Source organism: Haplochromis burtoni, unplaced genomic scaffold (genome assembly GCF_018398535.1).
Source record: "Haplochromis burtoni strain Fernald_Lab_line unplaced genomic scaffold, NCSU_Asbu1 Contig_151, whole genome shotgun sequence".
NCBI lineage: Eukaryota > Metazoa > Chordata > Actinopteri > Cichliformes > Cichlidae > Haplochromis > Haplochromis burtoni.
The window spans coordinates 745956-770728 of NW_024582512.1; the positions used below are offsets into that span (position 1 = coordinate 745956).

General features: G+C 39.6%; 1 protein-coding gene across 6 annotated transcripts in view; it reads left to right on the forward strand.

Annotated features, from left to right (window-relative positions):
- Window positions 1-24773, forward strand: part of ank1b (ankyrin 1, erythrocytic b) — a 79623-nt gene that overhangs the window by 45218 nt on the left and 9632 nt on the right. For 3 of the 6 annotated variants that reach the window (XM_042224793.1, XM_042224789.1, XM_042224790.1), the window contains 23 exons: window positions 146-343; window positions 499-597; window positions 803-901; window positions 1000-1098; window positions 2696-2788; window positions 2937-3009; window positions 3191-3211; window positions 4523-4646; window positions 4880-4943; window positions 5483-5595; window positions 7096-7320; window positions 8256-8410; window positions 8689-8900; window positions 10254-10458; window positions 11566-11662; window positions 11787-12015; window positions 14582-14710; window positions 16065-16184; window positions 17964-18048; window positions 19174-19248; window positions 20460-20591; window positions 20746-20904; window positions 21526-21597. In XM_042224793.1, coding sequence (XP_042080727.1) covers window positions 146-343; window positions 499-597; window positions 803-901; window positions 1000-1098; window positions 2696-2788; window positions 2937-3009; window positions 3191-3211; window positions 4523-4646; window positions 4880-4943; window positions 5483-5595; window positions 7096-7320; window positions 8256-8410; window positions 8689-8900; window positions 10254-10458; window positions 11566-11662; window positions 11787-12015; window positions 14582-14710; window positions 16065-16184; window positions 17964-18048; window positions 19174-19248; window positions 20460-20591; window positions 20746-20904; window positions 21526-21597 — 2878 coding nt within the window. The remainder of the gene's footprint in view (window positions 1-145; window positions 344-498; window positions 598-802; window positions 902-999; window positions 1099-2695; window positions 2789-2936; window positions 3010-3190; window positions 3212-4522; window positions 4647-4879; window positions 4944-5482; window positions 5596-7095; window positions 7321-8255; window positions 8411-8688; window positions 8901-10253; window positions 10459-11565; window positions 11663-11786; window positions 12016-14581; window positions 14711-16064; window positions 16185-17963; window positions 18049-19173; window positions 19249-20459; window positions 20592-20745; window positions 20905-21525; window positions 21598-24773) is intronic. The other 3 variants (XM_042224792.1, XM_042224795.1, XM_042224791.1) reach the window with 2 other exon arrangements.

Genomic DNA, 24773 nt, shown 5'->3' on the forward strand with positions numbered 1-24773 from the left:
ATTAGAGTGATTCTCAAGCATACATTGACTTGCATAGCAAACTTTGTACTGGCAAGTGCTCTCTCACAGCAGCGTTTAAGTTTTATGCTGGAAGAATAGCAATCTCCACTTTTTTATTTCTGTTTGTCCTTGTTTCTTTCTGCAGAATGGATACACTCCCCTTCACATAGCAGCCAAGCAGAACCAGATGGAGGTGGCCAGCTGTCTTCTTCAGAATGGGGCATCGCCCAATTCTGAGTCCCTCCAAGGCATCACGCCCCTACACCTGGCTTCACAGGAGGGACGGCCTGACATGGTGGCTCTGCTCATTTCCAAACAGGCCAACGTAAATCTTGGAAACAAGGTATAATATTAGAATGGAGCAAATTGATCATGTTCTAAAGAGTAAAGTTTAATTTCTGTAGTTTTATATGTGCTTTTTTAAAATATTATTAGATTAATATACTGTCCAAACAATAGATAAACTATGATGCTCATTCCTCTGGTCGTTCTTTGTAGAATGGACTGACCCCTCTGCATCTTGTGGCCCAGGAGGGTCATGTGGGCATCGCAGACACTTTGGTCAAACAGGGGGCATCTGTTTATGCTGCTTCACGTGTAAGCTACATCAATTCCACTGAATACACATAGTCATAAAATACCATGTGTGTGTGATGAACTGAAGAGATGGCATCTTTTGTCTTTATACAGTCTTGTGTGCCAAATAACTAAGCACATATTTGCCCGATATTTAGACTGACAATTAATGGGTATCACTAAAGCAACTAAACAACAGCTTGCTGTCTTTCTCTCTTTGGCTCAGATGGGCTACACACCCCTTCACGTGGCCTGTCATTATGGCAACATCAAGATGGTGAAGTTCCTTCTGCAGCAGCAAGCTCATGTGAACGCCAAGACAAGGGTAAAATTCCTTGTCAGCACCCCCTTTTGTATATTTATCATATTTAGTTTCTTCTTTTGTCCGTCAAAACTTTTTTATCGCTTTCTTTTTTGCTGCAGATGGGCTACACCCCTCTGCACCAGGCAGCCCAGCAGGGCCACACAGATATTGTCACACTCTTGCTGAAACATGGAGCCCAACCCAATGAGATCACCTCGGTGAGAAACTTTTACTAAACCCTTCCTTGTGCAGCAGTTTTTCTGAAAGAACAAACATGTGATAACAAATAAAGAAATTGCCTTCAGTAGAATAGTTAGCACTAGATTAGATTCAGATCACAGGTCATCATCATCATCATCACTCTCTTGACTGATAAACATTCCTATCCTGTTAAATATTTCTCTGTAAACGTTTTTCCACATGCACAATGTATGTGTGTTCACTGTCAGGACTATTATTTTAGTTGCTGTGACTACGTTGCTTTTTTTTTCAGTGTGTACTCTGGAGCTAGAGTTCCCCAACTAAAATTGATGTTGCATCCTATTTTGTCTATCCATTTATTTTACATCAGTATTTTTAATTTTTGATACTTTGTTCAGAGATTCTTTTTACATCACTACATACACCTGACAGCCCTAATTGGCTAGTTAGATTTTAAATTAAGATTTTGACAGGCACAATTTATGAAAGGCCTGAAAGATGCAGTTTAAGACCTAGTAATTAAACCGCAAAATTTAATAGCTTTTTTTTGTCTTTCCATTCACTAGTTTTGATATATTAGAAGTTTGGACATGTGTATAACTATGGTGGATACTGTCCAGTATATGTTTGTTGCAGCCTGTAGGATATATCAGTTCACCTTTTGCCTTCATTTTTCATATTTTTTTATTTATGTTGTAGATGTGTACCGTAATTCTAAAAACTATATTTCTTACAGGACTCCATGCAGTCATGATAAACTAAGTATACCTTGTAGCTTGTAAAACAACCTTTAGCTGCAACAACTTGAAATAATGATTTGCTGTATGACTTTATAATTTACAACATTGCATTGGTTTATGGAGGTTTGCAGGCCTTCGTTTATATACAGATCTCTTATGGTCCCATCACAGCATTACAGTCAGGCTGAGGTCTGCACTTTGACACTGTGACACCTTGATTCCTTTCTTTTGGGGCCATGCTGTTGTATACCAGCCAACCTTTAGCTCTTGGACAGATGGCCTCAAATGTGACAGATTTCATGGTGAACTCAATGAATACAAGGCGCCCAAGCTGCAAAACAAACCCAAATCATCACCCGTCCAGTACCAGCATGCTTGGCAGTTGACATGAGGTATTTGTTTTTGCCAAACATGGTGCTGAGCAGTATGGCCAAACATCTCCTCTTTGGCCTTGTTTGTCCAAAAACCTCTTGTGGTTTCTTCAGATGCAACTTGGCAAACTTCAGCCATACTGTCCTGTTCTTTTGAAGGAGAAGAGGCTTCTTCCCGGAAACCCCCTCAAATAAACCATACTTGTTGAAGTTGATTTTAATAGTCAACATGCTAGCAGAGACCTGTAGAATCAGAGCTGTAGCTCTTGGGTTTTTTGCACTTTCTGAGAATTGTAGAGAATCTGTTGGGATGTTGACTCCTGGCAAGATTGTGGTATTTTGTCTACAAACACCTGAATGCTTTGAGATCTTCTACTTTTGTTTTTCACAGGACACTAAAATACTTCTTTTTCCCAAGAGTATATGTTTTCTACAGGAAAGAATAAAGTTCTTAAAATCTGTGGAAATGATTTTAATAATTTTAATTATCTGTCTCCGTGTAGAACGGCACGTCTCCCCTGGGCATTGCTAAGAGGCTGGGTTACATCTCTGTGATCGATGTGCTCAAGCTGGTAACCGAGGAGTCTGTTTCTGCGGTGAGCATGGTTCACCTAGTTACACCAGTACATGAAGAAGAAACGTTGACCCACCATGATCAGATGTTCACTGAACAAACTCTGTTTTCCTAATTACATTCAGCTCCCTCACTGCTTGCAAATTAATTCCCACCCTGGTTCTCCACAGATCACGACAGAGAAGCATCGGATGAGTTTCCCCGAAACTGTAGATGAGATTTTGGATGTTTCAGAGGATGAAGGTAGGCTGTCTTATTTGATTATGTTAAAAGCATCAACTGTGCAGCTTTGATAATTAACTTTCAGCTCTGATTTTGGTAGAAGACGAGCGCATGGGAAGTACACTGACATGTCGAAGTACCAGCATGAATTTGACTGTATATGTGCGACTGTTTATAACACCCTTTTCCATTTGTCTTGTAGGGGTTGCCCAGCTAACGTTAGGTAGGACTGTGTCTGTATCTCTGCCTTGTCCGGTCCGGTGACTCGTAAACTTGTGCCTTCATTGCAGTTGCACTTTCTCATTTTCTCTGTGTGTCACGAAATGTCTTTCTAATCAGTTCTACTTTCGACTCCAGCCCTGTTTGTTATCCTCTATTTTCTCTGTCTTATCTTTGATCTCTCCTGTTCTCCCTCTTGTTCAGAGATTTGCTTTTTCTTTAAAAAGTCTGTTTGTCATCAGCATGTAGTCACAACATTTTCCTTTTACCAGCACATATCTGGTCATGGATCTATCATTGACAGAACTCCAAAATTTCTGTATTTAAATTTAAATGGCTCCCTTGCAGTGCAGCGTTGCTGTTCCTCCTGATTTTTACAGTGTAATTGATCCATAAACGGATAAAACACATACTGTGGCAAAGCTGTGACACTTTCCAGCAAACAGCTCCAGTTTATACAGTCATCGGCCTGCCTTAAAAATTTAGAAAAAATAAACCAAATTCGAATCTTTTCAACACGTTTTGGAAGCATTTTTTCCTTTTGCAATGTGTTTTCTTGTTTTTATACTTGTTTAATTTTCTCACTTTTTACTTCTTTAACATTTTTTTGCTTTGTTTTCCTGAACAGCTTATACGAATGGGTGCTAAACTGTCTGTCTTGTGAAGCGGTTTATAGTTGTTGTTATAATTATTATTTTAGTATCATTCCTATTTAATAATTAAGGTGTTTTCTCCTACACAGAAACAACCATCACCACATGTGATTTCATCTTTAATGGGCATGCTCACTAAAAAAGCTGTCACCAGGTGCCTTGCAGTTTGCTGTCCATGCAGTGTCCTAAACTGTGTTGATATTCACTGTCTTACCAATCCTCTTCTTTCACTACTTTGGTTTCCATCGGCTCTGGTTGTTGTTGGTTTGACTCCATTGCTTGGACTAAAATGTTTGGAACTGCTTTGTGGCCATTTTTTCTGTGGTTTGGTGAAGGGATGGGAAGGATGGTGGAGTAGTAATTACAGATTTCATCTGGGGATTATATCAAAATTGATTTTACTCGAATTTGAAGAGAGTTCAAGGTTTTGAGAGCATTTCTCATAAAATACATTTTGAAACAACTTGAAATGTATTGAGATAAACTGACATTTATTGGGAGAACTTGTCCTTAATTTAAAGTTTACTCCGTATCCCCCTGGTGTCATCCTTTTCTCTCTTACTTCCTTATGTGCTCCTTGCAACCTGTTCCTTACCACTTATTTTTCTCTGTGTTCATTTTCCATGTTCTTTCTAAACATTTCTTTTACATTTTTACCACAGGAGACGAGTTGCTGGGGATGGACGGAGCTCGCTATTTGAAGCTTGATGATTTTAAGGACCAGGATGATGACTTTCTCTCCCCAAAGAAGACCCTCAGAGACTTTGAGGGCGGCATGGGCACCACGTAAGTCAGTGTGAGGTGTGACGAGGAGTCTTTATGTGAAGAATGCCTAATATGATATAATTGAAAATGAAATTTGAGCTGGCGATTAAATTACTGACATAGCTCATTTATCCTTACCTTAGATTATGAGAAGCAGCAGAGTGAGCTCATATGATTTTATTAGAATTTTGATAGCGGTGTCATATTCAGCGATGGTTTCTTGTCTTACCTTATTCCTACCTCCTCTTCGACAGTCCATATTCTCCTGCTATTCCCAGGATCCCCTGTGTGTCACCAGAGACAGTTATGCTGGATCAGGTATGCTTAGCTCGTGACTAAGAGTGGCTTTGTAAGCATTTGTTACTTTATCTTATCCTCCTGAGACCTGAGCTCCCATTTGAATACTTTTCTAATTTCTTCTAGCTATTTGGGATTAGTTGGATCTGATAAGTATATAAACTAAGCTTCCTCTATGAATAGGAAGCCATTGATTTGTTACGTAGTTGTTACATACTTGTATGTACTCCTAAAGGGACACTTAATTTAAGTTAACATTGCTTGACAATCACTTTCTTGTGCAGAATGAAGTTTTTAAGGTGCAAAAAAGAGGCTATAGAAGACAGATATTCAAATAGAAATATCACTAACTTATATTATTGAACCAGATTCTGACTTTTATTCATACCTCTTCCTTTATTATGGTCTTCTCTCTGCTTCATGTTTTATATCACCTCTTTCTCTTTTTATCTCAGTCTTTCCCTCCTACTTTTCTCTGGTTTAATCTTCTCAGTCATAGCTGTTTTACGGCCTCAATTTCTCACCGTTTTCCATTTTCATTTCTCCCTCTCTGACCTCAGCACACCCCCGTCCCCTTGCCAAAAGAATATGATGAAGATTCTCTTATCCCAAGCAGTCCAGCTACTGAGACTTCAGACAATGTCAGCCCTGTAGCCAGCCCTATTCACACTGGGTGAGTTATTAAAATGTTTTTCTTCCCCGTTAAACCAAATTTTTAAAATTGCTTTTATGTTAAACAGTATCAGTCGTCGATGCTTCTTGTCAGGATTCTTATTATAGTGTTTTGGCAGACTGTGAAATTTCTGGCTTTACAAAAAAGTAAATAGAAAAAATAAGTGCAGATAGTGCAGACTTGTTAAAAGCCTATGATGATAGTCAAAAGCATATTATATTTATCATCTATTTTTCTCTTAACCTGATTATAATTAACAAAATTGTTTAAACTCTAATGTCATTAACATTTAAAACTGGCAACTGATTCCATTAATTCATCTACTGAGGTGATAGTTTATGTGACAATAGCATCCTTTACTTATATACAATCTAAAGTGCTCTGTAAACTGCTACGAAAAAGGGCCTAGGTAAATGCAGTCCATTTATGTTTTAATGTTATTGCATAGAGATATGATACCAAAAGATAAATGGTGGTTGTAATGATTATCAGTGATGATCACGATGATCACAATCCAAATTTACAGATATCTTATATTTAAAGGAACTGTATTCCAGCAATAAACACTTTAATTTATCAATTATGCAAAGTCATAATTTACTGTATCTGTACCTCCATGAGTCAGCTTTTGAAATAGTGAGTGTGAAAAGATGACCTCACACATAGAGACACCTGTATTAAGCCACCGGTATAATCAGAGCGTTCTCACTCCCGAGGCGTAACATGTAGACGTTTTGTCACGTCCCGCGGCGTTCCTGAGGAACGCGAAAGGAGACCTTCGGCGTTCTTATGGTACGCAGCGGGTTATGGCTGGAATCCAGTGCAATGACGCTCCCGCGGTAGTAGACGTTCCAGCCCTGTATTCCAGCCCTAAACCTAACCTTATCCCTAGCCCTGACCATAACCTTATTCCTGGCCTTAACCAGGACTTTAATGATGTTAAATAGCGTGTTTCTAAGCGATTTGAAGAAAAAGAGCGAACATGTGTAGGTTCAGTCCAGACGGTTCTCATATTTCCTCTTTTTCCGAGGTCGTCATTTAGGAACATGGTGGGTAGCCGAAAACGTAATATGGTGACGATTTGTCACCTAGCATAAAATGTTACGCTTTGGGAGTGAGAACGGGTTGGTATAATGCAGGAGAAGCAGAATCGGGATCTCTTTCAAATCTTTTCACATCATTCTTGCTGAGCATTGTTGCAGATCATTCGTTTTCTCCTGTCATATCCAGACAAGCAAATGAAAAGAGCGCCTACACAGTCAATTGATGTCTTCTTTATGAATAGCATAAACCATGAGCGGGCAAACCAGATCAATTCAAAACACTGCTGAACAAACAGCACATGAATAATCTGTTCCCATCTCGTAGAGCTGGAGGATTTCCCTGACGAAAGTCCAGTCTTTGTGTTTTTTTTCTTTCTGTCGTGTTTTATTAATGTTTAAATGTGTTTTGATAAAGTAAAGTTTACATGTTCTTAATTTATGGCACCATTTAACTCAGCTTCCTGGTGAGTTTCATGGTGGATGCTCGAGGGGGCTCCATGCGAGGCAGCAGGCACCATGGACTACGAGTGATCATCCCTCCCCGAACCTGCGCTGCACCGACGCGCATCACTTGCCGTCTCGTTAAACCCCAGAAACTGACCACGCCTCCTCCACTAGTGGAGGGCGAGGGCCTCGCTAGCCGGATCATCTCCCTGGGGCCGTCCAGTATGCAGTTCCTTGGGTAAATCAGACCTTTCTTTGGTTTATTAACTGTATTTGACCGTATTTGACTGTGCATTTACAGTCAAAGCAAAATACTTTTGCGTGTATTTGAGTGCCTATATGTGCATGTATTTGCGTGGCTCTTAATAGACATGACATGTCCAAGACAAGTTCAGTGATTGTGCCATTTAATGGACAAGACTAGATCATGATGGGGTATTTATAGGAAAATAGTCATTTAAGCAGTTTAAAACTAACCTATCACAGTGTAAAATTACAGAGAATATGGGGATCATCTACGGTACAAATTATCTTAAAAATATTTTTAAAAATCTTCAGAAAGTATTGTACACAAAGGACTAGGTTGAAAACCAATGCTGAAAGGTCCAGAGTCATGCTGGGATGATGTATCAAGCATTTCTGAAAACCATTGTGCGTGAGCCCTGGTCATTTTTATTGTACAATATTAAAATTCTAACCATGCAAGGAGAAACATAAAAAGCATTCATAAACATGTCGTCTCTGGGCATCAGCTCATTTAAAGAGGACCAGGTCTGACCAATCAAGTGGCAGAGGTTTTTTAGAAGTCACACATGTTGCATCTTCTAAGCTGTGAACATGCACTTCAAAAGGCTGTGTATTAGTGCAAATGGCATTGATAACTTGTACTGTTAATGTTAGTCTGGGCTCTGAACCAGCTGGCCTGTAGTTCAGAGTCATCAATTAGAATGTTTTGGCCCACTGTGAAATAAAATAATACCGCAGAGCAGACCTCAGTCTGATGAGTACCAAACCAGGCAAGTAGGGAAATGCATTTGACTTTCAAAACTACAGCATTTAGTCTTCTCTGTTCCCCAAAACCTATAGATTGTCATTAAAAGACGAAGAAAAAGAAGATAAAACACGCACCTCTCCTACCTTTTTCTAAAAACCTTTCTGACATTTCATTCACAGACCAGTGATAGTAGAAATCCCTCACTTTGCCTCACTGGGACGAGGAGACAGAGAGCTTGTGGTGCTCCGCAGTGAGAACGGCTCGGTCTGGAAGGAACATCGCAATCGCTATGGCGACGAAGTACTGGAAACTATTCTGAATGGCATGGATGAAGGTTAGTGGGATTGAAATGGATGTCACCTGTCAGGGAAACCTTGAGGGGTTGTTTTAATCTTGATGTATGTCCCTGGAGTTACAGAAGACAAGCATAGGAAGGTTTTTTTACACACAGAAGCTGCCTCCGCAGCATCACACAGGCTTTATTCCCACAAAGTGTTCATTTAAGACTGAAATTTTCAGCTAGACATGTATCCTAACACCTACCATTACCCTCTTTTTCTTTCCTCTTTATCTCTTTTCTCTGCTTATCTCCACTATTTCACCTTAATATAGACTTGGAGAGCCAAGAGGAGCTGGAGAAGAAGAGAATCCGTCGAATGATCTCCACTGACTTCCCCCTCTACTTTGCAGTAGTGTCTCGCATACAGCAGGAGAGTGATCTCATTGGTCCAGAGGGCGGTCGGCTGACCAGTAAGCTGGTCCCCCAAGTTGAAGCCATCTTCCCTGAGACTGCTGTCACCAAGAGAGTGAGGCTGGGACTGCAGGTGAGAATATGAATTGAAAAGAGGCTTTACACATGTACACTTTTCATAATTGCTTGATTGTTCAACACAAAAACAGATGTTCGAATGAGAAAACAACCAAGACTGTGCCAACATGTTTACCTCTGGCCTCATTTTCTGTTTGTGCTGCTTTCAGTGTACGAGTTCAGATTTGACAGATTTCATGCCATGAAGTTGATGTTATGTCTGTTTGACCAATGAGTCTGAAAATGCTTGAGTTTTGCTATCAGTCATAGAGACCTGATGCGAGTCGTGAAGAGGCAGACTGATTTATTTCAGTACTATAAACCTTAATGCTAGAAGAAAGGTCATCATTTGTCATTTGAGATATCCCATCAAATAGTAAATCTATATTTCATTCAGTGTTTTGTGATGTAGCATCAGTTATTATTGGTATTACTGTAATTCATGTACATTTTTTAAAGTAAATTTCTCTTGCCTTGCACTTCATTGTGATAAATTTGCTTTAGTTTATTCAATGAAAATGTAAAAAAATACATCTACTTCACAAAATAGAGCTGTAACAAACAGTGATATCAAACCGATAGGAAGAAGATTTTCTCAGTTTTTAAACACTGTCAATAAGAATTTCATTGATAGAATAGGTTAATATAGAAAAATTATATACTTTATTAGAACATTTTCAAAATTTGCCTGACCTTTAAGAAGCATCTCTGGTGTTTGCAACACGTGGTGTCTGCCCTGCCAAACAGGAGCTTCTGGCAAATGTATGACTGGCTGTTACTCATCCAGACCTCTGCAGACACCCGTCTGGGAACTTGGCACACACTCATGCTGACTGATCTCTTTTCACACTATACCTACATTTGGCTTTGTTTTCCACAGCAGAAAGATTATGAAGGATTATGGCTTCTTCATTTCTGTTGCTTGGTCACTTGAGTGTACATCGTTTACGTTCTTTGTCATGGCACTAATGTTATGTACGTAAGAAGATTGCATGAGTTTTGCTTTGCCTACGCTCGTCTGTTTTCCTTTTTATCCAGCCATTCGTCACTCCTCAGTTCCCCGATTTAAGTTGTGAGCCACAGTGACCAAGCTGATGCACTGATCTGAGTTTATGAATTTGTTGCATGTGTGAGTATGATTGGGAATTTGAAGTTTTAGCCTATTGCACATTTGCTTTTATGGTTTATGGTTTGTTTTCCTTTTTTTAAACATTTTGTTTTAATTGTTTGTTGATCCTTGCGGAGTTTCTGTTATGTTTTATTTGTGCTTGAGTTTATCTTTTCCATTTTCCATGTATGCAGCCTTGTCCTCCTGTCTTTTCGTCATGTCCTCAGTGTCCCTTTTTTGCCATTAACACTTTAACATCAGGCACAACCAATCCCTGATGAACTGCTGACCAGGCAGCTTGGTAACCAGGCCACCTTCAGCCCAGTGGTTACCATCGAACCTCGGCGACGCAAATTTCACCGTCCAATCGGATTGCGGATTCCTTTACCACCGTCGTGGAGGGAGAGCCCTCGTGATGCTGGCGAGGGTGATACCACCAGCTTGCGTCTTCTCTGCAGTGTCATTGGTAGGAATAACTTTACAGAGTAATCCCTTTTTATATTTTGTTTTTTCTTGTAACAAACATGAGATACCTAGGATTGTATGCAGGAATTATTACCTTTCTCATTAGGGTACAAACAAAATGATCTGCCACCAGATTATATATATTTTTTTGTGTTAAGCAGTTTTATTTACCAATTTGACTTTTTAGAGTAACCTTAAAATGACTCTTTATGGTGGTGAAGGGGAAAATTTGAAATACTGGGGCAAAGAAAATCAGAGCACCAATTCACTAAAATGGACCCTAACAAAACTGATTGATGGCAGTGGACACGTGGGTGTACTTCTGACTCAAACATCACAATATAAAAGGCTGTAATCTCCTGTTTTAATATGCAAAGCAGGGGTCATACATGGAGATGCACTTCTCAAAACAAACATGGCAGCAAAAGAGGAAAGTCGAAAAAATACCATACCAGTCTAAATTCGACTTAAACTGTATTTACATTATGTGAGTTTGAGCCGTCTCTGGAGAAAGACAACCAACATAAAAGGATATTTCTGAGTACTCAACTGGTAATCAAGTAAAAGCAAAAGCAGCATAAAATTACGTGCAAAGAATCTTGTCAGATGGAAATAAACATGCACATTAATAAAATGATTGAGATTCCAATCATGTCTCTGTGTAAGTTATGTGCTCCATCTGTTAAAGCTGAGCCAAGGAGGACACAGGAAGCAGACAAACAGCAGAGGAACAACAGCTGTCTGTCTTAGCCTTGATTCAGTTGCTTTTATCATTGTAAGACAATTAAATTTTCATGCAGCAGACTAGAAATATTTCTCAAGTTTATCAGATCAATGTCATATAGTGTGGACTTCAGTGTGTGGGAGTCATTACAGGGAGTAGTGAAAAAATGACCAACAAAACTGCCTGGAAGTCATACAAAAGGGACGCTAAACAAATGATGCAAAAAGGAGAAGCCAGGATACTGGATGTATATATTCAAAAAGACAGTCACTAGATAATCGATAATAGGTGGGAGACCTAACAAAGAAAGGAAATAAAACTGATGAAGGTCCAACTTAGACAACATAATGGGACAGTTTTTCCAACACTTGCACATCAATCCAGGTGGAACAGCACCAGCTCAGTGGGAGGACATCACTGGAACCACCAAGCTGATGTACGCCAACAACTGTGCCAATTTTACCACCAATGTGTCTGCAAGGTGAGCTCAGTAAACACCTGTGCAAGCATGTTCCCAGTCAACTTTTTTTCCTGCACTTTGCACACGTCTGGATTTAGATCCAGCTGGTTTGTTTAATTCTTCTCTGTTCTCCTGCTATATCCAGATTCTGGCTGGCAGACTGTCCACGTACGGCGGAGGTGGTCACCTTTGCCAACCTGCTGTACAGGGAGCTAATGGCAGTCCCATATATGGCCAAGTTTGTTATTTTTGCAAAGATGAATGAGGCACGTGAGGGACGCCTGCGTTGTTACTGCATGACAGATGACAAGATGGACAAAACTCTGGAGCTACACGAAAACTTCACCGAGGTGGCCCGTAGTCGAGACATTGAGGTGCGCACAGGGGCAAGGCCACAGAAAGCCAGCTTGTTAAGGAGCGCAGTTGAACGTGTGATTCATTTTAAGTTCTCTAAAAAGTGGCGGCATCGTGGTGTGGTGGTTAGCACTGGTTCCTCAGACTAAGAAGGTCCTGGGTTTGAATCATACTGTGTAAAGCAGGGGTCCCTAACTAAAATAACAGGAGGTTCACTACCTCCATCTTCCAATCAATCTGGGTTCTGAACACTTTAAATGACCCAACAAAAATATTTTCTTTCATTTCTATTTAACATTTAATTAACAATATAGACTTTTGCCTTGTAACTACTGATCAATTATTCATATGCCATTAAATCATCTGCTGAACCGAAAAGTGTAATCCCGTTCAAGTACTAATATTAAACAAAAAACAATTTAACAATAAAATCATGCAATAATCTTTACCACATCTATTGCACATAACCCAACATTAAGGTGTCTTGATGCATGCTCAATCATCCAGGTAAATCCAAATCAAAAAAGTTGTTTCTGTTCATCTGGACGAACCGTTTTCAGTGGGAGAAACATTTCATTACTCATCCAAGTGACTTTTGAAGAAGAATGGGAAAAGGGAAAGACCACCTTTGAATCAATGAGGGGGCCTAAGGGTACATCTTTCGCTATCTTACAACGCTGTGATTGCAGCCATTCCCCAACTCTCTGTGAATGATACTCATGGCCATTGATCAATGGTCTTTGATCAATGGGGTTTGATCAATGGGCTTTGATCAGTGGTTGTTAATCAATGGTCATGACAATTTGGATTTTAATGATTAAGAAACTGACCTCACAGCCCATTGTTCATTCAGTGGGCTAGTCATTGTGCAAAGGTACTGTTTGTAACGTTGGGGAAACCTGCAGTCAGCTGACACTAAAAAAATCACTTGGATGACTGAAAACACTACATCCAGATGAACAGAATAAACTTTTTGGGACAACATTAAGGTGCAAATAATTCACTTAAAAAAACCCTCAATTTTCAGGAAAATTAAGAAGTGCTTTAAAACGGTGCAGTAAATATGTTTGACAAACTCAACACCATGTAACTTAAAACATACTGCAAAACAGTGCTGGCTCACTTCAGTGAGAGAAATTTGCATGTGCATTTGCAGCTAGCATTTTAAAATTTGGGTGAAATGGGGTCAATGCAGTTCTTAAGCATGCATGCAAATGTTCATTAGTCAGCTGTGAGCGAATTTTGTCCATTCATCTTTAAATGTCAGATAGTCCACTATACATGCTTTTGATAAAGCCATCTTTTTTTACTCATTCAACTGTGCACCACCAAGTCATCATTCTACTGTCGGCAAGTGCAAGCTCCCAAGCTGTAACTTAGCAACCTGTGTTGAAGGGCCCGCATAGGTTGTTCTTCTTTGGCATTTTTTTGGTGGTTGGTGGTGCAATACCGCCACCAGCTGGCTTGGAGTGTGGACTAGAAAGTCACTGATCCACATAGCTACCCATCACGCCTATTCAAAAGTCAGCCATGGCAGCCGGCAGGAATAAAATATCTAGCTACATAGTAAATGAGGAAATGCTTTGCGGTCTGGGGGAAAACCCTCTCGGGGTCCGGTTTGGGACTGGAGACCGGGGGATGGAGACCCCTGGTGTAAAGTTTGCATGTTCTTCCTCCCACGGTCTGAAGACATGAATATGTTGAATTGTCCTAAAGTATGGGTGTCTGTCTCTGTGTGTTAGCCCTGAGATGGATCGGTGACCTGTCCAGGGTATACCTGTGTTGTTCCAAAAAGTGATTGCCTGCCAAAAACTGATCTCCAATGTTTCCGTGTATTTTTAATTTGTAATATCTTTACGAACCTGGCCCTTCTGGTACTCAAGGCAGGTACTCATCTCACTGCGCCAAACTTTTTCTCAATATATTCTTTTCTCAATATAATATCTTTACGCATGTTGGTAAATAGACTACAGAGGGGTTATATATAGAATTAAAAAATTATCTGTTTTTTCAAGTATCTTTATAAATCTGTGTTATTGTACTTACATTATAACCAATCCGGTCCTTTATCCCCACTTAAAATATTTTTACAGAACTATTGTAATATTTGCTGCCATTTCTGCTGTCCAACTTAATCTTACAAAAGACATTTTTAATGTTAATGAGATTTTTTTTAACTGCATAAATAAAGGTTCTATAAAAGTCGCTGCCAAAAACTGATTGCGGCTTCTACCTTGTTACACGAATGTTGTTTGTGGTCATCCATGAGGGATGCATTTGACATATGTTTCACATATTATAGCCCAACAAGTTACTTATAGCAGTCTAAATACGAGCAATCAGTTTTTGGCAGACAATCACTTTTTGGCACAACACCTGCTTCTTGCCCTTGTTTTTGCCATTTTTGTTATAGATTGCATTTGCTGCACCTAGAAAGACAATGGATCATTCTTTTGTTTGGGTTTTTTGGGTACAGCGTATTGTATCATGAGAAATCTGCATAAATTCCCTATAAACGAGTGCTTGTAAAATGTTATTAGAAAAAAAGCAATTCCATTTTTCCCTTTTATGTTATATTTTCCACAGCTAATGGAGGGGATGCCTCTCTACCTGGAGTGTTCTGGGAACTTGGTGCCCATTCGGAAGGCCACTCAGCAGCCTCGTAGCTTCAGCTTCCAGGCCTTCCGAGATAACAGACTGCCCGTCTCTGTCAAGGTCTGTCCCTAGCTGCTTGTTCATATGCCTGCTTCTTTATCACTTGCTACGTGTTGCTACAGTATTGTGTGTTTGTTTGTGTGTGTGTGTGTGTGTGTGTGTGTGTGTGTATACATGTGCAAAAGTGTGTGTTGTTTAGTTTTTGGATACAGTATGTCAAGGACCTTCTCACCAGTTATTTACACTCATGAGCACCTGCCGATGACTCAAACACTGCGTTCATATGGTGGTTTTTGTGTTTGCTTTTCACTCTCATATCAGTGATGTAAACACGTAGGTAATAGTACAGTCCTGTGCTCACTCTGCAATCATTGCATATTAAACACAGCAGTATAATTGGTGCACTATAATTGCAATATGCTACCTTTTTTCATAGAGTTGAGAGATATTCCAGGCAGTAAAGTTAAGATAAACATTAGAAATATTGGAATGTCAGGTTGTTCATCGGATCTCGGGATTCTCAGTTTCTTCAGTTAGCTTTTGGCATGGTGTGTCATTGTGAGTCCTTTTGTTCTTTTTTTATTTTCATTGTGCTTTGTTTGTTTGAAATGTAAAGGTAATAAAAACCAGCAATCTGATTTGATAGGGTGTTTTTGTTTTGTGTTTAAGTTCTTTATCAAAAGCATCATAATTTCATCTGTTTTTATTCCACATTACATTGATGACTTGTGTATTTGTTCTTCTATTGACCGTATATGTTATATATTGTGTGTACAAGCTGTTCCATGCCTGTCCCGTGACCATATTTATGTAATTTCCATATCACTGTTTTTCCGTTCATCTGTGTCTGTCGATGTGATAAGTCAAGTATTGTTCAGAATCAGCTTGATGAATACTGGTAGCCAAGCAACAAACAACTTACCTGTCTAGCTGTCAACTCTCTTGGGTAATTGTTTGCATGCCCTGTGACTCCTTCACTTTCTTTGCCTGCCTTCCTATCTTGCGGCCTTGCCTGTCTGTATGTGTCTGTCTCACTGTCTCTCTTTCTCTCTCTCACGGTCACTCTGTAACTGTCTGGTCTGACAGATGTCCAGGTAAAATGTGCAGGTAAATCTCTCCCTCTTGCCTGCCTGTGGACTGCTTCCATCCCTGTTTCCCCCTGCTTCTCGTCCCATGTTACTGCGCCACATGCTCAGGACAACTGTTAAGGGATCTAGTACTCTTTTTGATTTTTTTTTCTTCTTCTTGCCCATCTTATCTTCCTCTATTCTATCTTTTCTGCTCAATTTCCCTTCCCGCTCTTCTCTGCTCATCCTTTTCTGTCTTTCCATTCTCCTCCTTTCCCTCACTCCACATTCTTCTATTCTATTTTTCTTTCTTCGTCTCTGTCTACCTGTTTTCTGTCTATGTTTAGGTCAGAGACAGTAACAAGGATGCCTCCGGGTTTTTGTCTTTTCTGCGGAAGTGCACCAAGTATGAGGACACACAACACGTACTGTGTAACCTTAATATAACCATGCCACCTTGTGTCAAGGTAAGGATTTGGTAGCAAACATGCACACATAATAAATAGAGATGATAAAAAGAAAGATCACGCACTGTGACCTTATCCCGATAGATGGTCATTTTTTTCAGGTTGTTCTATCAGACTGGGGCTTGTCCAAAATATATGTGTGTGTTACATGTATTATTATGTATTATATGTAATATTTGTGCTTATTAATTTTGTATAGATAAAAAGAGATTCCATTAAAAAAATAAATGTACAATAATACAACTGAAGCAGTATAACATTACACAGTATCAGTTAATCCTTTTGACAAAGGGTTTACTCTTGGACTGACAGGCTACCTTAAAGGTATGGAGACTCCTTATTTTAAAGGTTTAAAGTGTTTTAATCTAGTCTACTGCATTTTACCTGGATTACTATTTTAATATCAACCATTACTTTGCCAGGAGTCTGTCTGAAGTACTACATTCAATTCAATTCAATTCAATTCAATTTTATTTATATAGCGCCAAATCACAACATAAGTCACCTCAAGGCGCTTCATAGATACAGAGAAAAACCCAACAATCATATGACCCCCTATGAGCAAGCACTTTGGCAACAGTGGGAAGGAAAAACTCCCTTTTAACAGGCTCAGGGAGGGGCGGCCATCTGCTGCGACCGGTTGGGGTGAGAGAAGGAAGACAGGATAAAAGACATGCTGTGGAAGAGAGACAGAGGTTAATAACAGATATGATTCAATGCAGAGAGGTCTGTTAATACATAGTGAGTGAGAAAGGTGACTTCAAAAAGGAAAGTTTTAAGCCTAATCTTGAAAGTAGAGATAGTGTCTGTCTCCTGAATCCAAACTGGAAGCTGGTTCCACAGAAGAGGGGCCTGAAAACTGAAGGCTCTGCCTCCCATTCTACTTTTAAATACTCTAGGAACAACAAGTAGGCCTGCAGAGCGAGAGCGAAGTGCTCTAATAGGGTGATATGGTACTACAAGGTCATTAAGATAAGATGGGGCCTGATTATTTAAGACCTTGTATGTGAGGAGCAGGATTTTGAATTCAATTCTGGATTTAACAGGAAGCCAATGAAGGGAAGCCAAAACAGGAGAAATATGCTCTCTCTTTCTAGTCCCTGTCAGGACTCTTGCTGCAGCATTTTGGATTAGCTGAAGGCTTTTCAGTGAGTTTTTTGGACATCCTGATAATAATGAATTACAGTAGTCCAGCCTGGAAGTAATAAATGCATGAACTAGTTTTTCAGCGTCACTCTGAGACAGGATATTTCTAATTTTAGAGATGTTGCGCAAATGGAAGAAAGCAGTCTTACATATTTGTTTAATATGTGCGTTGAAGGACATGTCCTGGTCAAAAATGACTCCAAGGTTCCTCACAGCGTTACTGGAGGCCAAGGTAATGCCATCCAGAGTAAGAATCTGGTTAGATACCATATTTCTAAGCTTTTCAGGGCCGAGTACAATAACCTCAGTTTTATCTGAATTAAGAAGCAGAAAGTTAGCGGCCATCCAGGTCTTTATGTCTTTAAGACATTCCTGCAGTTTAACTAATTGGTGTGTGTTATCTGGCTTCATGGACAGATAGAGCTGGGTGTCATCTGCATAGCAGTGAAAATGTATGCTATGTCTTCTAATGATACTGCCTAAGGGAAGCATGTATAATGTAAACAGAATTGGTCCTAGCACTGAACATCTGTCTAATGTTACATGGGTCAAACATGGTGACATGGGTGTTTGTTAAAAGTTCAAAAGTTCTGTGTTAGGCGATTAATTATTGTAATTCTTTCAATTTTTTAGGTTGTTGGAAGTGAGGAGCGCAGACGAACTTTAACCCCTCTTGCTTTGAGAGAACGCTACAGTGCACTGAACGAGCCCGGCATGGGTAAGTCCTTCAATGCTTGACCGTCAGCCCTCTCCGGATATACACACAGTGGAGATGGGCACTGAATGTTGCACTGCCACTTTACCCACAACCCTGCTTCTTACTCTGCCCTCTCTATTTTCCTGTCTCGTGTGCACGCATGGCACAACAACTGAGCCTTGGATGCAATGTACTGCTCTACAGTATCCCACTAAGTTTTTTGCAGTGCAGTTAGTGGAAACATATTGAATGTGCAGCCACAAGATGAGCAGTCGCCCCCAACATGACCTGAAATGGCTCCATGGCACATGGCAATTTAGCCTTTTTCTGTCCTGAGTGTCCTGGTAGCTGTGACAATCAATGAATGACTTCTGTGGTTGGTTTTGCATGGCGCTGGTGTCTCCACTGCGATTTCCAATGGCATGGCAGCAGATACTGTTAGCATTAGCACTATAGCTTAGCACTGAGAATGGGCAGGACCTCGCAGTGGAGCAAGACAGATGAGCCCTTATACTGGCCTGTGGTAACTAAAGAGAGTCAAGATGACCATTCTGATTGGTTTAAATGGTGCTGATGGCGAGTGAGGGTGAATGGATAAAGGCCTTTTCTGTCTATCAAATACACAGCGCTGCTATATTGCACCTCAGTCTCTATTTAATGGTTACTGAATGCTACTGTGGTTAGCAGGAATAGCACCTGAATGAACCCCAAATTATGACCTTCCCTTGTCAAATGATGTCCTAACCCTGAGAATTATATGGGTAAAAAAACCACTGTTGTTGGTATTGCTTATTTCCTCCAACAGAGCAGTGCTTTTGTCAAGGTACGTATTGAAACTTAACTGTCTTTTAGGTACAGATGATGAATTGGAATAACAAGAAGAAAATGAGTCAATACTAGCCACCTCTTGATAACATTTGCTTCAACACTATCAAGTCTAAAAAGAGTCTTAAAAGAGTCATAAAAAGTCTAAAAAATTCATCCCAATTAAAAAAAATATTTTTTTCCACACATCAATATCTGTTTGACTTCCCAAATACGTTTTTGTGTAAAACAGTACTATAACTATTAGGTCATTGAAACATCTTTAAACTTGTGTGCTGTATTACATGTTTCTAAACTGTCTGTGTGTTTTTTTCTCATTAGCCACAGTGAATGCCATGGAGAGGACTGAGCTCAAAATCAACATCATATCCGAACAGCTGGGTTTAAGTTGGGCAGGTTAGTCACACTGGATACTTTACAATCTGTATATAAAATGGATATATAGCCATTCGAAAAAGAAATTCAAAGCCACACTGTGAAAAACTAAATGCACCCTGATTGCTTCAATGGAAAATAGCTACAAAGTTGGACCATGCAATGCTTATAAAAACTGCAAAAAAAAAAAAAAAACCAAGAACACCATCTCAAACTCTACAGGCCTCAGTTGGCAGTTGTTAAATGTTAAAGTTCATAATAACACAATTAGAAAAACACTAACGGGCTCAGGTTTGCAAAGTTACATTTGAATAAATGACCTTTAGACAAAAGAAACCAAAATGGAGACATTTGACCGTAATGTACAAAGCTACGTTTGGATGAAACCGACCACAACAGATCAGCACTAACACCTTATAGCAGCTGTTATAACTCCTCTATATGACTATATGCCTATATGCCTATATATATATATATCTATATACATATATATATATTCATACCAGTGTGTGAATGCGAGAGTGAATGAATAGTGGCATTGTAAAGCGCTTTTTGTGCCTTGAAAAGTGCTACATAAATCCAATCTATTATTATTATATGTATATGAATCCCATATGAGGCTGTCAATGGTTCCTGTTAGTTTAGAAAATTAGGAAAAACACGTATAAGGGCAGGATTATGTTGTAACAGACACATCACTACTGTATTAGTGTACAGAGTTCCTCTGTTTCTCAGACGGATCAAAGAGTCGCTTATCACATACTGTTTGAAAACATCAAGATGGCAACTGAGAAAAGAACAGTTATTAACCAGTGGGTTAATGAGTCCTGGCTAGGTACATCTTTTAGATCTGGTCTATGATGTAGACCACTAAACCGAATATTAAGGAAACCCCTGCCAGTTGTTATTCGTCCAGATCAGAGATCCTACTTATGTTTGTCCTTCCCGTAGACCACACCACCGATGACCAGCAGGAGCCCACATCTTGCTGTTTTGTGTTATGCTCCAACCCAATTATTTGGATTTAGCAAGTTTCTCATTATCAAAGTCTCCCATCCAAGTTGGTGACTAAGAACGAGCAACAGCTTTTACTAATATATCGCTAATCTGCAGATGTGCCATTATACTAAGATTATTCACTTCATCTGTGAGTGGTTATACAGTAGTATTTTGGACTTAGTTGTATAAATATGTGCTTTATGTTTCTTTCTATTCTTAACTGTGTCCATTAGAGTTAGCACGAGAGCTTCAGTTTGGTGTGGACGACATCAATAGGATCCGTGTGGAGAATCCAAACTCCTTGCTGGACCAGAGCTCTGCCCTGCTCAACCTGTGGGCCAGCAGAGAGGGCAAAAGGGCCAAGAGTAAGTTAGCACTATATCCCTTTAAAATTCAGACCAAACGATTAAAACTTTGACTAGTGCAAATATTTCTGTGTCGGGGCATCCTTATCTGTGCATGTGACAGATATTTAAAAAGAAAAGTTGAGTGATAAATCGTGGAACCTTTGCCTCTCAGTGGAGAGCCTCTACTTTGCTCTGAAGAACATCGATCGTGCAGATATTGTAACCTCTTTGGAGGGTCAGGCTCCGCAACCAGCACCTGGTTCTTCAGAGGAGGGCGCCTGTCGGCTTGGTGACCGCGACTCCACTCTGTTGTCCCCCAGCGTCATTAATGGTAAGATACAGGAACACATTAAACATCCTACACACAGGACATATAAGAAGGGTCAGTTCAACATTTTTTTTAACAAATTACCTCTTTACAGTTAATTAGCAAAGATATGCTGTGCCTTAATTTTGTATTTTGTATTGTTAAATAGATTGACTTCTCTAGCTACATGTGTTGTAATTACAGAAAACAAAGGGTTCAATACTTGTTATGTTTATTGCAAGACTGATGTTCTCATGATGGTTTGTAACCGTCAGAAATGGAAAGTTTTCAGGAATTTCCTGTTCAAGAAGATTTTAGAGGCAACAATAATGAGAGGCTCAATTTACTGTGCAAGTGCAGTATCTGGTGTACTTGGTCATTTCCAAATAGATACGTCCACAAAATATCAGGAAATGCAGATGTAAATGGAAAAAACACGGTGGGACCCCACAAAAAGTTGTAGAAAGCATAGAGCGGAAATTATTTCCTAAAAAAAATCTTCACTGCCAAAAATCAGAGACTAAATTCTTCAGCCCAAGAAGGTGAGGCTTTTATTCTCATTTACTTTCCACCTCTGAAAACCCCTCCTTGCCTTCTCTGAGTGTGGGTAACAGCCACTTTACCTTGTCTCTGTTGCCCCACAAGAGATCACGGACACAAGGCCATCGCGCCTAGTGCACAAGCCACGCGTTATTAGACCCCCGTTTTTCAGAAGGGGTAAGTTGAAGGGAACTTGGGTTGCATGGTGGTTTGCTGCTCATGACCTGTAGTGCACATGATGATGATGATGATGATGAAACCAATGATAATGATTCTCAAATACCATTTTTGAGGTCTGAGGAATGGTGTCATTCTTCCACCATGAAGCAAGCTTTTTGCAGCATGCAGTAACACCGCCTCTCCTCACTGGGGCACACATCATTTTATTTTCATTTTTTTAATTTATTTTTTACTTTTTCTTTTTACGTTACACTTTTTCACACCTCATACTTGAGCCCTAAACATGATGGCATTTATTCTTCTGACTCAATATGAGAAACGAGGATAAGTCACTTTTTCTGACAGGGGTTTAAGTCGTCTGCAAAACAGCCAACAGTTAACGTATGGGTAACGTTCGAGATTTTATAGATTACATGTGGGTGTATGTGTGGCTCTGCGCGTGTGTGTACACATACATGCACGTGTGTGTGCATACACGCCCTTATGTGTCCTGTCTGGGATGGATACACTAGTCAAAAGTGGCGCTGGTGCACAGATGACAGTGTGCTCTGGGCCTCCATACCTTGTTTCTGTCCCTGCCTCTTTCTTTCTCTTTCTTCTGTCTGAGAACAAGATAAAATTTCACCTGTCACGTTGTGCTTGATCGACAGCAGACATTGGTCCCCAGCGACAATGTCTTCTTGCAGTCTTGAAATTTTGTCTTTTCCTCGGGATCCTGTCCTACTTTCTGTCTTTTTTTTTCTCTGAACCTGTAACATGTCATATCTGCTGCCCAGCCGCCCCGCTACTCCTCGTCCTCCTCCCTTCTCTTGCTCTTCTTCCTCCTCACAGCTCTTCCTGTCCGACCTCTGACCTCATATGACCTCATGTTGACCTCTGGGCCTCCTCTTCTCTTGTCATCTTATTTTCCCGCGCTCCTCCCTCGTTCAGTCGAGTGGGGACCCTCTCCTCCTCTTTAAAACAGCTCTGTGTGTGTACTACAGTTTGTGCATGTGCATGCTGCATGCTTTGCTGTTCCAATATCTGTGTGTGTCTGTGCATGTGTGCACGTGTGTGTGTGTGTGTTTCAGACTTATTTATTCAAAGTAAGTCAAGTAAAAATGACATCATATAGCCGAGCTTGAAATTTATTCATACTTTTTCTAGTTTTCTTCCAAGATTATAGAGAGTAAGTTCAATATTTTAGTTACACAAAAATATTTTAAAATTAATTTTAACCCCAACACAAGATGGCCATTTGTACAGGTGTGCGTGGGTGTGTGTGTTTGTGCGTTTGAGCGCAGAGTTTCTTGAACAGAATAATGTTTGCTGTTTGTGACATCTTTTATGTGCATGGCATGCTTTCAACGTATGACGTTTTCTTCACAGTGTAAAATATTTTCTCTGTTCATGGATGTATTTCAGTCTTTTATTTAACGCTATATTAACAAACAAATGTTTTCTTTTTCTTTTTCCTGTAAAATAAATGGTGTGTGTTTTTTAATGCTACGCTATAACACATGGTCAGCTGCATAGCACATAATGCTCAACATACAATGTTGCTGTGGTGGTCTTCATTCATGGGCAAAATAATCACATGTTTGGTAAGTTACAATTTGAGTGGTTTAACACTTAACCGTTGTGTAATTGGTTTGGCAGTTACTATATTTAAAATTAAAAGAGCTAAATCCAGTAACAAATGAAAAAAAAATGCCATGAATTATCTATAACTAAATTTTCTATGCAGTATTTTTTTGCCCAAGTCTGATGATGGCCTTGCTGCTAACATTGTGTGAACGTTATTTGCCAGCAGGGATTTTACTGTGAGGTGTGTGTTGATTCTGGTGTGTATGGTTTTTTTGTACATCCGAGCGTCACCTGTGAGCTAAAAGTGTGTGTCCTCCTTGTGTGTTTTTAAATGAATGCAGTGTTGTGCGTTTATACATGTATGTGTGCGTGTGAGTGTGTGTTTGCTGTGGTAAAGTGTGCTGTGTAGTGCTCTTCTCTTCTGTTTCTTGTACCATGAGATTCTCCGTGGAGTTTATTTGTGCTTCACTACATTTTGTGCCTTTGACACCTGTGTGAGCGTGTCTGTGTTTCAGCAGCAGGAGTGAAGGGCTAACCCACATTCATCTAACTCATTCTAACTCTCATTCTAATTTTGATTCATTCCCTCCTTGCTCACCTCATTCTGATGCCACCTCTGATCATTCTGGCCCTGTACCATCCCAGAAACACACACATGTGTACCCACACAATGGACCATTGTTGCATAAACTCTGAGAGACAATTACTTTACACAGTAAAGGTGTATTTTACCCATTACAGTGTTGTGGATCACATCAGAAAAGGTTTAGATTTTTAGCTCCATAGATGTGCATACTGTGATAATTAGTATTAGTGTGTCATTGAAATATACAGAAGTAGTTTTACTGATAGTACAACAAGGTAGAATTGCTATGTTGCTTTACTCAGTCGTTTTTTGCCCATAGCCTCATTACTACATTAAATTATGGTTAAATGAACAAAAGTAGCGGTGCATGAAGGTCTAAGAAACTTTCTGTGGTAACTTTCAGATACGTCTCACTTTAAACTGTGTTTTGTTTCCACAGATGAACGTCAGAGCATTTTCCATTTAGTACCAAGAGATATCAGGATGCCTTCTTGGTGGGCATAAATTCATGACTGATTCTGTTAAAAGTGTATTTAAAAAGATATTACACATTAAATGCTAATAGGGTTTACACACTTTTTTTGTATTTAGTTCATGTGTACTGTCCCTGATGCCAGGATATAGTGAGGATCAGGAATTAACATGTTTCATTGCACAAAGACATTTGAACTAAAAGTATTATTTTGAGTTTAACCTCATACTATACTCATTCTGTGGGTTGTCTATTCGGCCTGCAACCTCACATTACAGCACAGCCTCTACTTTGTGCTTTACAGTGGTTTATCATTGTGATCTGTCAGTGTGCCGTTCTTTGTTTCATATGGGTGAAATACAACTTTACTGTTAAGTCTCTATTCATCTGAACTCACTGACACACTAGTTTATTAAAAATATTTTGTTAACGGAATTAATTAATCCAGATTTGTGTCAAAATATAAGTGTTACCATGTTCAAGTATCACCAAAGATCAACATATGGGTTAGAAGCTTCGAGTTAAATGAAATGTGAAAAATATGAAAAA